The sequence below is a fragment of the Leopardus geoffroyi genome, chromosome B4, assembly GCF_018350155.1.
Source record: "Leopardus geoffroyi isolate Oge1 chromosome B4, O.geoffroyi_Oge1_pat1.0, whole genome shotgun sequence".
In the NCBI taxonomy this organism is placed as follows: Eukaryota; Metazoa; Chordata; class Mammalia; order Carnivora; family Felidae; genus Leopardus; species Leopardus geoffroyi.
Genome location: NC_059341.1, coordinates 23,685,182 through 23,700,034, shown reverse-complemented (window position 1 = coordinate 23,700,034; position 14,853 = coordinate 23,685,182). Strand labels below are relative to the sequence as shown.

At 33.9% G+C, this 14,853-nt stretch overlaps 1 protein-coding gene across 1 annotated transcript in view; it reads right to left on the bottom strand.

Annotated features, from left to right (window-relative positions):
* The window catches only part of GPR158 (G protein-coupled receptor 158), a 426,697-nt gene that overhangs the window by 29,210 nt on the left and 382,634 nt on the right, over nt 1–14,853 (bottom strand). Inside the window, exon 7 of the mRNA XM_045462585.1 lies at nt 905–1,143. Within this exon, the coding sequence (XP_045318541.1) occupies nt 905–1,143 (239 nt within the window). The remainder of the gene's footprint in view (nt 1–904; nt 1,144–14,853) is intronic.

Genomic DNA, 14,853 nt, shown 5'->3' with positions numbered 1-14,853 from the left:
ATATTCAACCAACAATCTCCAAGTCTGGGGAGACAGAAAATAGGAATTAAACTCATGTGTTTATTTTTTACATCTGCCAAATAAAATTAAGATTTGTCCTGTGGTTTACTGAGGGGAATGACAACAAAATAATAAAAATTCGTTTTCATTATTTTTTGTATCTTTAGAGGCCTAGCTTAAAATAGCCTAATGTTAACAGCAGAAAAATTCCTGCTGATTTCTCTTCCTCATTTTTCAAAAAACCAAGATGCCAGAGAAACCCGTGTTTCTGGCCTAAGCCTTTATGTGATTCTCCTGAGTTCTTTAGTTTCTAAGTCATCAAACTCTCACTAATCCCTAAAACGCATGGCTTCATTTTTGTGTAATACTGGACCTCCAGAGAATTCCTAATAAGTTGTCTTCAGATGAAAGATAGATTAATTAATCATTTTTCAAGGAAAGTCTCTACACAGGGAGTACCCTGGATCCTAAGTCTGATATATCACAGGACCAAACCTATATAAAAAATTTCAGCATGTCTCCTTTTTTTTCCCCAACTAAAGAAATAAATCAAGGGAACAGCTACTGTTAATCTAATGGGAATACAGTGAGAAGGTGGAAAATAGAAACTCTCTGTGCAAAGAAGTTGCCTTTATTTGCTGCATTTCTCCTTCCTAATTTCCTCAATTGCATTTTCTCAACAAAACTACAAAGCTACATAACTATGAAAAAAAGAATGGGAACTCAGAAAAAGTTTGCATTCCACATGTCATTATTGTCCTTTTCATAATATTGCTTTACCAAAACCATATCAGGTGAAATTACTTTCAGTTTGGTAAAGGGGAGTGGTAAGGCTTCTACAGAAGTCTATTTTAATGCCACTGGAAAAAGGACAAGGCAAGCGCACAAACAAGTGACCACATACCAACTGCTGTCATGTAATCCCAGCGCTCAGTGAGGCACATGTTGAAGATGAGGTGATCAGATGTTTGCCCTTGGCCAATAAGTGAAATCTGCCTCTCCAAATTCTGGCAAACAGACGAAGTCCAGCCAACAAGAAACCAAAATACTACCAGGAGCATTACTGCCAGCATCCTCATGACCCGTCCACCAGTCATATACGGAATCCGTTGGGCTGTTCGTGAAAGAAACACTTTCAAAACCCTGGAAAAGCAAAACATCAAAATGTGAAGGTAAGCTTAATAGTCAGAAAGTAAAACTCCACAATATTTTATTTTTCTAGGTGAAATTTAAACCCACCCACACCCTACTTATGCAGTTTTAACATGAAAAAACCTCAAAAACAGTATTGCTTATATTTTCACTTAATTTCATTCTAGTTTTTAATCTTTCAATAGCAAAACAGATGCCTACATTAGATGCCAGTGAGTCAACAAATTTGCAAAGGATGGAATTCCTTTGAGTATGTATTAATATTTCAAGGAAAATACTCAAGATCTTAAAAAAAAAAGATCCATAGGCAAACATTGCTCACACAGGGTTTCTAAGGGCTCAAAAATAGTCCTGAAAGTAAGTAGTTGGGTTTTACAATATTATACTAAGTCAAAAATTTCCTTAAACCAGTTTTTTTTAACAGTAGAATGTTACAAAAGTTATTTTCTGAAAATTATTCTAAATGACCTCTCTCTCTAATTATTTCATTACATTACCAAAAATAATAATGAAATAAAAATGAAAACAATGAGAGAGGTATTTAAATAGGGTAACTGAATTAAGATCACCATATTAAGGAAGAGGATTGGGATGACATAAAATGGATCTGGAGAAACTTAACAGAAGACCATGGGGGAGCGGGTGGGGGAAATTTAAAAACAGAGAGGGAGGGAGGCAAACCGTAAGAGACTCTTAAATACAGAGAACAAACTGAGGGTTGATGGGGGGTGGGGGAGAGGGGAAAGTGGGTGATGGGTACTGAGGAGCACACTTGTTGGGATGAGCACTGGGTGTTGAGTGGAAACCAATTTGACAATAAATTTCATATTAAAAAAACTAAAATAAATAAATAAATAAATAAATAAATAAATAAATATTATTTTTTCTATGTATGCAATTCAAATGGATAGCTAGAGTTGAGAACTACTGGGTTGTTATATCTAAGAACTATTCCATTTCTAGTTATTGTGTGAAGGCAAAATCCAAAGTTACTGTACAGGTCCTTCCATTTACCCATTTCTTTAACTTTATCCCCAGAATATTCTTAGCTGATTTTAACTCCCCACTCTCATTCTGAAATTTTATGTCGCAAAATTGTGACTTAAAATAAACTACCATGAATGGTTCATGATACTATGGGGGTATCCACAATCAATTTCCAAAAGGCAAAAATAAATTTATTTTCCCAAATTTCTATTCTGTCCTTCATCTCATTCTTTATAAAATTTTTATGAAGTATTCCTATGAATTCTTCACAAAAATCATTTTAAGTCCAGAAATGAAACATACACACTAAAAATAGCCTAGATGTCTTATACTATTTTTTCTGTCTCTATAGACCTTCAGTAGCTCTTCCAGAATCAACACAATACACCCAGCAAAGAAATTTATTTTTTTAGCAGACTTTTATTTATCCTTCTTTCCCCTATATCTTTAACTCCATTGTCCTTCAATGTCCTTCAACTAACACACAGCATGAAGTTATTTAATACTGAATAAAATACCCTCAACTTTGCTGTGGAACAATGTAGCAAGATATGTATAAAAAAGAGTACAGCAGAAGACCTCTTTAACTATTCTCCACTCAACTAGAAGGGTTATTCTCCATTCTCTATGTAAAACATGCTGAGTACTGCCCATGTCATGCTAAATGCTAGCAGCGACACTTAACTTGCTACCTCTGTCTGGTATGCCTCAAACACTTCGACTCCAATAAGTTGAATTGCTACTTGTTAAGAATCAGTTGTATGTGTCCCCAAATTGTGCCCATTGTTATCAATTTATATAATTTAACCAAATTATAAATAAAATAATTACACATGACTGAAACAAAAGGAGACTTATTTGTATAAAATCTGTCTTGAAAGCTTTGGAAAGACTCCATGTAGGTGAATCATTAAATAAGCTGTTAACCTAGGGGAAAGTGAGGAAACTTTAATATATTGGGGTGGTCAAAAAACATAAAAATCTAGAAAGATTCTATGCTCAGAATGCTTTAAAAAATCTTTAGATTTGTGGTCTTACTTATTTATTTATTATTATTATTTTTTAAATTTATTTATTTTTGACAGAGTCAGAGTGCAAGCATGAGCTGGGGAGGTGCAGAGAGAGAGAGGGAGACAGAATCCGAAGTAGGCTCCAGGCTGTCAGCACAGAGCCTGAAGCGGGGCTCGAACTCACAAACTATGAGATCACGACCTGGGCCAAAGTTGGATGCTTAACCGACTGAGCCACCCAGGCACCCCCAAGTTGTGCTCTTATTTAAAGAACCAGTATTGTGAACAGTAGATAATGCACTACAGTAATTTATGTTAGAAAGAGAACAATGCACTCCAAACGTCAGACCCATAGTCAAACAAGGGGCCTACTTAAAAAACATTGGTAAATGATTATTTGTGTGTTTTAAATTGTAGTCTCTTATACACACTTTACTTTAATGCCTTTCAGTTTTAAACAAGTTTATCAATTTATTGACCAGTGACTAATCCCCATAAGAAAGGCTTCTACTGTAATTAGCAGATCAAAAAATTCAGAGAACTCTTAGAAATAAGAGAACTTTTTTTAAATTAATGTGTTTTGCCAGTTCCAGTCTTATTTTCTGTAGGAGAAACTTGCAGCCACTAGGTACACATAACTGTTTCTGGTCATACCTGGATGAATTCTAAATTTTGAATGACTAGGAGCTTAAAAGAGGAAATCTGGCTCATTTTTATGGTCTTCTATATTTTGGCTAGGCAGAAAAAAAAGAGAATTGTTCTAATTTTAGACACAATTTGAATTGAAATAGAATTATAATAAACAAATATTTATACAGTGACAATCATATACTGGGTATCATGCTAAGCAACATGGGAAGAATACATTTCTAGAAGCTTACAATCTAACTAGAATCAAGTGTAGAAACAGCCATATAAACCATATAAAACAGCATATATTCTACATTGAATGTACCTAGTAAGTCTAATAACCTAATAGAATAGGTTATATTTGGCCTGGACTTCAATGGATACCAACAGAAATGGAGGAAAGTGGAGAAGATATAAGGAGATATTCTAGCTTGAGAATAACATAACATAACAAAGTACAAAGCAGGAAATGTAAGTTGCATTTTGCAGAGGAAATCTATATGATCCCACTTTGATAATCTTTTAATCAATAAATCTGAATTCTAAATTATTAGAAATTTTCATGTTTTCCAGGTGATGTCTTGGGTATTTATTGTATAGTCTGAGAATTCAAGATTATCATAGATCCCATAATCTCATTTCCAGAGAGGAAAAACCAAAGCCAAAGGCTTCATGGGTCTCCTGTTATTAGTTTTATTGGCTTTTGAATACTAGGAAACACACTAACACAATTGTGCACTTCAGTCTGAGCATTTCAGGATATTGGGTTTTGTAAAATGGAAGAAGATGAATTTTTCTAGCATTGTTTTCAAATAAAATGAGAAAAGTCTGCCATATCTTTAAAAAACAAGCTCTTGTTAGTTTATATGGGTTCACTCCCTAGATAGCAACTTCTAAAAATGAAATCCTTAGATATGCATTTATATGAAATACAGCTGTAGGAAAAAATACAATAATTAAATTTCTTAGATTACTTTACTATTTTTTTTCATAGATAAATCTTTAGGATACCATCTGTTCAGAAGGTTTCACTGTTTCTGAAGGAAAGCAGTAACATATACAAGAAGATTGCAAGAAATTGACAGAGTTTAAAAAGGCATATTTAAAGAATATATTCAGTTCTCATTATTAATAGTAGATAAATTCATGGAAATGATGTAACAATGAAAAGGGCAACCCAGGAATTGGCTGTCACTGGAGTATCTGTCTCTACTTTTTCACTTCCCACACATTTCTGGTTTGGGCTCATAAAACTCCACTGTCAGGACTTGTACTTCTCCAAGTATCTAATTGATATTTGTACTCTTTTTTTTTTTTTTTTTTTTACTTGATCTCTCTCCAGCTTTCAGCATGGCTAAAGCACTTGGCTTCCACTATGTCACATCCTCTTGATTTTCTTCCTATTCCTTTGTCAGCATCTTTTTAGTTTCTGATACAGATTCTGCTTCTCCAGTCTTCCCCTTAAGTGGTAGTGTTTCCCAAGGACCTCCTAAATGTAGCCATCTAGATCTATTTCTTACTTTAAATATTGTACCCAGGGAATTCCATTGACACCCCTGTTTCAGTTGTCTACATGCTGGTGAGACCCAAATCCATATCTTCAGTTTAGATCTCTCTCCTGAGCTCAAGATCTTTCTACTCAGTGACCTACTAGACATCAACAGGTCCCCAAATGAAATTATCCCTCTTTCCACTCCTTCTTCCTCCAGCCTACTTTTCTCCTGTGTTACTTATCTCAATGACTAGTATCACTTAATTGATCGAGGCAGAAACCTAGGAATAAACTTTAATTTGTCTCTGTCACTTACATTCCAGACATGAAATGAGTGATCAAGAATTTAATTTATACCTCTTCAATATCTTTCAAATCCTTCTCTTCTTCTCCATCTTCACTGCTAAACTGGCTCCTGGTCATCAACCTGCTCCTATAGTAGCTTCCTAACTAGTCTACTTACTGGTCTTGCCTACCTTCAATCCACACTCCACACTCCACACTGAAGCCACAATGGTCACTTCTGATCATGTTACTCCCTGTTTATAGTGCTTCAGTGGCTTCCCATCCAAATCCTAGCTCCTTAATATGGTAAAAGACCTTTAAATGCCTTTGAATATTGGTTCCCCCTTGTCTCAGCAGCCTTATCTCTCACCACTCTCCCTTTCCTATAGACCTGCAGGTCCCTGTGGACTATATCTGAACCTTTGCCCTCAGTTTTCCTCACTGCCCCCCCCCCCGCCCCATGCCAACACCTAATTTTGCTAATTTCTACCTATTATTTCAAGGTTCAGTTTAGATGTTGCTTGCTCTAGGCCACTGGTTCCCAAACTGGTATCATCAATATCATCTGGAAACTTGTTAGAAATGCAAATGCAGTTATCTACCTGCTCCCAGCTTCATTATAATTTAGTAAACATACATCAATAGGCAATTAAAATACGATGGTTTTGGGGAATAGTATCAGCAAAAATGATGGGATAAAGAACCCACAAGTCCATCCACCCATAAAAACAATGAATAAAGTGGCAAAAACTATTAGAATCAACTTTTTTGGAACCCTGGAAAAGAATCAAAAGCTTATAGCAACCAGGGGGATGCTTAACCAAGAGAAAAACAACTGAATCTGAGTAAAAAGTTTTGTGACATTTTAACATACTGTTCTATCCAGTGTCCTATCTCCCACTCCCCAGATCAGTAGTGGACTTGAAGACATCCCCCATTCTCATCACAGGCAACTAGGACTAGGCAAACAAAATACACCTTTTTCTTAAAAAATTGTGGTTGTTCATTTTGACCTTTCTGGTGGCTCTCTGGAGGACTAGTTCAAAAGGCCTGCCTTTATTTTTTTTTAATTCCAGTTATATTAGTTTCAAGTGGACAATATAGTGACTCAAGAAGTCTATACATTACTCAGCATTCAACATGACAAGTGCACTCCTTAATCCCCATTACTATTTCACCCATCTTCCCACCCACATTCTCTCTGGTAACCTTCAGTTTTTTCCCTATAGTTAAGAGTCTGTTTCTTGGTTTATCTCTCTCTCTCTTTATTTCTTTGCTCATTTATTTTGTTTCTTAAATTCCACATATATGTGAAATCATATGATATTTGTCTGTAATTGACTTATTTTGCTTAGCATTATACTCTTTAGCTGTATCCATGTCATTGTAATTGGCAAGATTTTATTCTTTTTAATGCTGAATAATATTCCATTATATATATATATATATATATATATATATACACCCCATCTTCTTTATCCATTCATCTATCAGTGAACACTTAGGTTGCTTCCATAATTTGGCTATTGTAAATAATGCTGTGATATAAATATAGAGTATGTATCCTTTCAATTTGTATTTTTTATTTTTGGGGTAAATACCAGTAGTGTGGTTACTAGATCATAGGGCAGTTCTATTTTTAACTTTTTGAGGAATTGCCATACTGTTTTCCACAGTGGCTGCTACTAGTTTGTATTCCCACCAACAGTGCAAAAGGGTTTCTTTTTCTCCACATCCTCACCAGCATTTGTTGCTTATGTTTTTATTTTTAGCTATTCTGACAGGTGTGAAGTGATATATCTCACTGCAGTTTTGACTTGCATTTTAAAGTCACCCAACTGGGAACTCTCCCAAGGCTGAGGGTCACTTGACTAAAACATTTAAAGGCAAATGGATTGGTTGATGTCACTTGGGGCAAGAGGTAACAGTTAGGACAAACTATTGACTAAACAAAAATGAATGAAGGCTGGGAAAGAGATATGCTGGGCAAAAAGGGCTTTGAAAAGTTCCCAAATATTCCCGGGCACCTAAATAGCTGAAAAATACTCAGAAAAGACCCAAGAAGGCCCTAAGTTCTCATATCCTGTTGACCCGAGGCTCTGTAGAAGCAGGAAGTCTAAGGCAAAGTGGTAAAGTGCTTGACTGAGTGTTGAAGACATGTCCCAATATACACATACACACACAGTCCGTATGCAAAAAATAAGAAATTTAAAAGAAGTTTTTATTTGTTTCAGACTTTAAGGAAATCTCTGTTAAATAACTAGCTCATCACTAAGTCAACAGAACAGAGACTTCAGTGGTTATACATAACAAAGGATACAGATATTACAGAATTAGCTCAGAAAAGCCAGTAAACAAATAAACAAAAGCAACTACAAGAAACAACAGTAAATGCTGGTGAAGATGAAGAATCTGATTCCAGATTTACCACATCATAATATTCAAAATTTCCAGTTTTCAAAAAAAAAAAAGAGACATGCAAAGAAACAAGAGTATATGGCCCCTATGAAAAGAAAGAAATTAATAGAAACTGCCTCTGAGGAAGCCCAGGCATTGTACTTATTAGACAAAGATGTTAACTGTACTAAATATGGTCAAAAAGCCAAAGAAACCATGCACAAAGACCTAAAGAAAGAATGATGTTTCACCAAATAGAGAATATCAATAAATAGAAATAAAAAGGAACCAAGAAGAAATTGAAAAGTTGAAAAGTACAATAACTGAAATGAAAAATTCTCTAAAAGGATTTAAATTCTCTAAAAAGATTTGACAATGTAGAAGGAAGAATCGGTATATTTGAATATAGGTCAATTGAAATTGTACAGTATGAGGAGCAGAAATGAAAATAAAATGAAGAAGAATGAATAGAGCCTGAGATACCTGTGGTACACTACTAAGAATATTAGGATTTACATAATGGGAGTTCCAGAAAGAGAAGAGAAAGAAACCAGAAAGAACATTTGAAGAAATAATGACTTAAACTTCTCAAATTTGACAACAGACTTAAATTTACATATTTAAGAAGCTCAAGTAATCAAAGTAGGACAAATTCAAAGAGACTCACATTAAGACACATTACAATCAAACTGCTGAAAGCTAAAATGAAGAGAAAATCTTGAAAGCAACTGGAAAAATGTTACCCATTACATACAAGGGATTCTTAATAAGATTAAGATCTAATCTCTTATCAGAAACTATGGAGGCCAGAGGGCAGTGGGATAACATATTAAAAATGCTAAAAGAATGCTTGCTTCAGCAGCACATATACTAAAAAAAAATGCTAAAAGAAAAAAACAAACCTGTCAACAAAGAATTCTATTATCTGGCAAAACTGTCTTTCAAAAATGAAGGAAAAATTAAGACATTTCCAAATAAACAAAATGGAAAGAGTTTACCATTAGTAGATCTGCTCTAAAAGAAATACTAAAGGAAGGGGCATGTGGGTGACTCAGTTAAGCATCTGACTCTTGATTCTGACTCAGGTCATGATCTCATGGTTCATGAGTTCCAGCCTTGCATCGACTCTGTGCAGACAGTGAGGAACCTGCTCAGGATTCTCTTTCTCCCTTTCTCTCTGCCCTTTCCCCACTTGTGCATGTTCTCTACCTCTCTCTCTCTCTCTCTCTCTCTCAATAAATAAATAAACATTAAAAAAAAGAAATATTAAAGGAAGGCCTCTAGGCTGAAATAAAAGACACTAGGCAGTAACTGAAATGCACATGAAATAATGAAGAGCATTGGTAAAGGTAACTATAGAAATAAATCTAAAGGTAAGTATTAATGTATTTTTGGCTTATAACTATTCTTTTTTTTCTTATATAATTTAACAGGCAACTGTATAGAGTTATAAGTATAAATCTATGTTGATGGTCACACAATGTTGAAAGATTGTAATTTGTGACACAAAGTAAAAGGGAAGCAGAGTGATATATGGCAAAGGTTTTGTATACTATTGAAACTAAACTGGTATTATTTGAAACCAGGTTTTAATATATTTAGAATATTAATTTTTTTAAATGTTTATTTTTGAGATAGAGACAGAGCATGAGCGGGGGACGGGCAATGAGAGAGAGGGAGACACAGAATCCAAAGCAGGATCCAGGTTCTGAGCTATCAGCACAGAGCCTGACGAGGGATTCGACCCACAAACTGCGAGATCATGACCTGGGCCGAAGTGGAAAGTTTAACTGACTGAGCCACCCAGGAGCCCCTATATATTTAGAATATTAATTGTAGAATGTGAATTGTAATCCTCAGGGCAACTATTAACAAAACAACCACATATAGAAATAGATGAAAAGAGAATAAATATGTAGAAGTGCTCTTACAATAAGAGCAGGTAGTAATGAAGATATTGAGGAATAAAATGATAAAAGATACATACAAATAAATACCAAAATGATAGGAGTATGTCTTTCCTTATGAGTAATTACATTAAATGTAAATTGGTTGAATTCTCCAACTAAAAGTTAAAGATGGGAGAATAGATTTTTTAAAATGATCCAACTGTATGTTGTCTACAAGAGATTCACTTTGGCTCCAAAGAGAAAATAGGTTGAAACTTAAAAAACAGAAAAAGATACTCCATGCTAATAGTGACCAATGAAGAGCTGGAATGGCTATGTTAAAAAAATAGTTTAAGACTAAGTTTGTTAAAAAAGACAAAGACACTACAAGTTATAAGTATCAATCCATCAAAATATTAATACTTGTAAATACACATGCACCAAACATCAGGGCCTCAAAATATATGAAGCAAATACTACAGAACTGAAGAGAGAAACAGAGTTCTACATTAATAGTTGAAGACTTCAATATCCTGATTTCAATAATGGATAGACTGTCTTGACAGGCAATAAGAAAATCGAGGGCTGCAACAACATTAGGAATCAACTAGATCTAATAGACATGTATATAAAACTACATAGCAGATTACACATTCTTCTCAAGTGCACAGAGAGCACTGTCTAGGATAGACACAAATTAGGCCACAAAACGAGTCATAATATATTGAAAAAGATTAAAATCCTACAAAGTGTTTTCTCTGACCACAATGGATTGACATTGGAAATAACAATGGAAGGAACTCTGAAAAATTAAAAAATATGTGGAAATTGAATGGCACACTCTTAAACAACCAATGTGTTAGAGAAGAAATCACAGAAGAAATTAGAAAATAGTTTGAAATAAATCAAAATGAAAACACAACATACCAAAGCTTATGAGTTTTGAAAAATTTAGTGTTTAGAGGGACATTTCTAACTGCTAATGCCTATATTCAAAAGAGAAGAAATATATCAAATCAAACTTTCCACCTTAAGAAACTAGAAAACAAAGAGCAAACTACATTGAAAAAAGCTGAAGGAAGGAAATAATAAATATTTGAGTCGAGTAAGATGAAATAAATAATTGCAAAACATAGAGACAATAAACAAACAACAGCTGGTTTTTTGAAAAGATAAACAAAATTGACAGATTTTTAGTTACTCTGACAAAGAAAACAGAAAATTCATATTATTAGAATCAGGAATGCAAGGGGAGGAGACATTACTAGCAACTTCACAGAATAAAAAGGATTATAAGAGAACACTTATGAACAACTGTATACCAAAAAAACTAGGTAACCTAAATGGAATGGGCTAATTACTAGAAACACACAAATTACCTAAACTGACTCAAGAAGAAGTAGAGTATCTCAAAAGATCCATAATAAGCAAAGATATTGAATCAATTATTAAAAACTTTCCAAAAAAAAAAAAAAAAAAAACAATCAGGACCAGATGGCTTCACCAGTGAATTCTACCAAACATTTAAAGAATTGACACCCATTATCTTCAAACTCTTCTAAAAGTAGAAGAGGGATAAACACATTCTGTATTATTTTATGAGCCCAGCATTATTTTGACTCCAAAGCCAGATAAAGACATCACAAAAAGACAATTACAGACCAATATCCCTTTTGAATATACATGCAAAATTCCTAAGCAAAATACTAGCAAATCAAATTCAAAAGCATGTTAAAAGAATTATATCCCATGACCAAGTAGGATTTATCCTGGGAATGCAAGGTGGTTTAACACACAAAAAATAATCAATATAATATACCATATTAATAGAATTAATAGAATGAAAAATCCCACATGATCATCTTAATTTGTGCAGGGAAAAGCATTTGACAAAAATCTAACACTCCTTCATGATATAAACATCAATAACTAACTATAGAAGTTAAATTCTTCAACTTGATCCATATTGGGCTTCTATGAAAAACTCACAGCTGATATATTCCATGGTGAAAGACTTAAATCTTTCCCCCTAATATCACAATCAAGGCAAAAAAGTTGTTCTCACCACTTCTACACATCACTGTACCAAAAGTTCTAGCCATGGAGATTAGTTGAGAAAAAGAAATAAAAGGCATTCATATTGGAACAGGAGAAGGACAGCTATAAGTAGATGACATGATCTTATATATAAAAAACCCTAAAGAATACACACACATGCACACATACACACACTATTTGAACTAAAAACCTAATTTAGTAAGTTGAAAAATACAAGTTCAACATACAAAAAAAAAGTTTTATTTCTGTATACTAGCAATCCCAAAATGAAACTGAGGAAACAATTCCATTTACTATAGCATCAAAATGAGTAAAATACTTAGGGGTAAATTTAACCAAGGAGGTAAAAGATACGTGTGCTGAAATCTACAAAACATTACTGAAAGAAATTAAAGAAGACCTAAAGAAATGGAAAGACAATCAGTGTTCATGGATCAGAAGACTGAATATGGCAATACTTCCTAAATTGATCTATAGATGCAAGTCAATCTAGAGATTGTAATGCATTCCCTACTAAGATTCCAATTGATTTATTTTCAGAAATGGACAAACCGATACCAAAATTCATATGAAATTGCAAAGCACTTCAAATAGCCAAACGATCTAGGAAAAAAACCAAAGTGGTCTTGGACGACTCATACTTTCTGATTGGAAATGTTGCTATAAAGCCACAGCAAGCAAAACAGTATGGCACTAGCATACGGATAGATATGAGTAAATTAAAGTATGAGCAATTAAAGGTAAATTTTATTCAATAGAATAAAATTGATTATCCAGAAATAAACCTTTACATCCATGGTCAACTGTTTTTGACAATGGTGTCAAGAGCATTCAATAAAAATAGTTTTTTTTTTTTTAACAAATGGTGCTGGGACCAGTGGATATCCACATGTAAAAGAATAAATTTAGACCTCTACTTTACATATTATACAAAAATTAATTCCAAAGGTATAAAACCCAAATGTGAGAGCTAACACTATGAAATGCTTAGGAGAAAACAGAGGTAAAATTTTTGATCTGGGATCAGGCAATGGTTTCTTAAATATGATATCAAAAGCACATATAACAAAAGAAAAAATAAACTGAACTTCACAAAAATAAAAAAAAATGTATATCAAGGCACACTATCATGGAAGTGAAAAAGAAAACCCCCAGAATTGAAAAAAAAATATTTTCAAATAATTTTTCTAATAAGGGTCCATATCCAGAATATATAAAAAACTCAGAATGCAACAACAAAAAGGCAAACAACCTAATTAAAAATAGGCAAAGGACTTGACATATTCAAAGAGATATAAATGACCAATAAACACACGAAAATAATCTCGACATTGTTAATCACTGAAGAAATGTATATCAACAGCACAGTGAAATACCACTTCACACAGACTAGGACAGTTATAATAAAACTAAGTGGATAATAACTGCTGAAGATGTGGAGAGGCTGGAAGCCTCATACATCTCTGCTGGAAACAGAAAATGATACAGCCCCGAGGAGAACAATTTGGTGGAAAATGCTAGACATAGATTTACTACGTGACCCAATAATTCCACTTCTAGTTCTTATATACCTATGAGAATTGAAACATAGATTCACACACAAAAAAACCCGTATGTAAGTGTTCATGGTAACATTATTCATAATAGGAGTGGAAACAACTCATCCATCAAATGATGAATGAATAAACCAAGTGTCGCACATACATACAATGGAATATTACTTGTTAATAAGAAGGCATGAAGTACTGATACATATTACAACTTATCACATATTACATATTACAAACATATCAGAAACCACCTGAGCCCAAATCAAGAGGCCGACATTTAACTGACTAAGCCACCCAGGCGCCCCTAGTCTTTCAGTTTCTTTACCATACATTTATAGATAAAAAATAGTACTAGGCCATAGGGGACCACAAAAAGATGACAAAATTCTTTGCAAATATAAAGTTACTCTTTTGTATGTGTGATTACTTATAAAAACAAGAAAATAAAATTCTCAATAACTAGTTGCATGTTAATATATTTAACCTATTTTAGGTTTCTCATAAAAAAGATGCTAAACAATATAAATACAAAAAATTAAATATATAAAAACTCTAAAATCACCATTGCATTCACCTTCACCTTAACCCACAGTAAAATACACAAAACATATTAGCTAGCAAGTAGAAGATGCAACCACAAAAGAAATTCGGATTTGCTATGTGAGTATGTAATGACTCTTCAGTTTGTCTGACCGGTAGTATTTTTAACTTTTTAGATAGTATTAATTACCCTTAAAATAGAAGAACTTTCAGTTATTGTCAGTGAAACTTTTGGAAATTAATTATAAAGTATTCCTGTGATTGCTCTTTGGTTCTCATAGTGTCTAGGTATTTACACTTTGTTTCACCACTAGATTTTAAACTCTGACTTAGGGGCGCCTGGGTGGCGCAGTCGGTTAAGCGTCCGACTTCAGCCAGGTCACGATCTCGCCGTCCGGGAGTTCGAGCCCCGTGTCAGGCTCTGGGCTGATGGCTCAGAGCCTGGAGCCTGCTTCCGATTCTGTGTCTCCCTCTCTCTGCCCCTCCCCTGTTCATGCTCTGTCTCTCTCTGTCCCAAAAATGAAACTCTGACTTAAACTTCTTTGCAGGTCCCAGAGTACCTACTACATTGCCTTGCCTATTATACAATATCACAGACTCATCTGTTTTTACATGCAAATTGATTCCTTCATTAAAACTATAATATATGGTCCAAGTAAAACAATAGAAAACTATAAACAAACAGAGAAAAATGAATGCCTAAAGTAGCACTAGCTGTACAGAAACACTTAGCATTTTGATGAATTTTATTCTCTAGTATTTTTTCTATATGTAAGCGTGTTTTATGATATTAGGATTACAATATATAATTTATGAGCATTTTTTGTCATACAACATTCTATATTTGTAAATACCATGACATA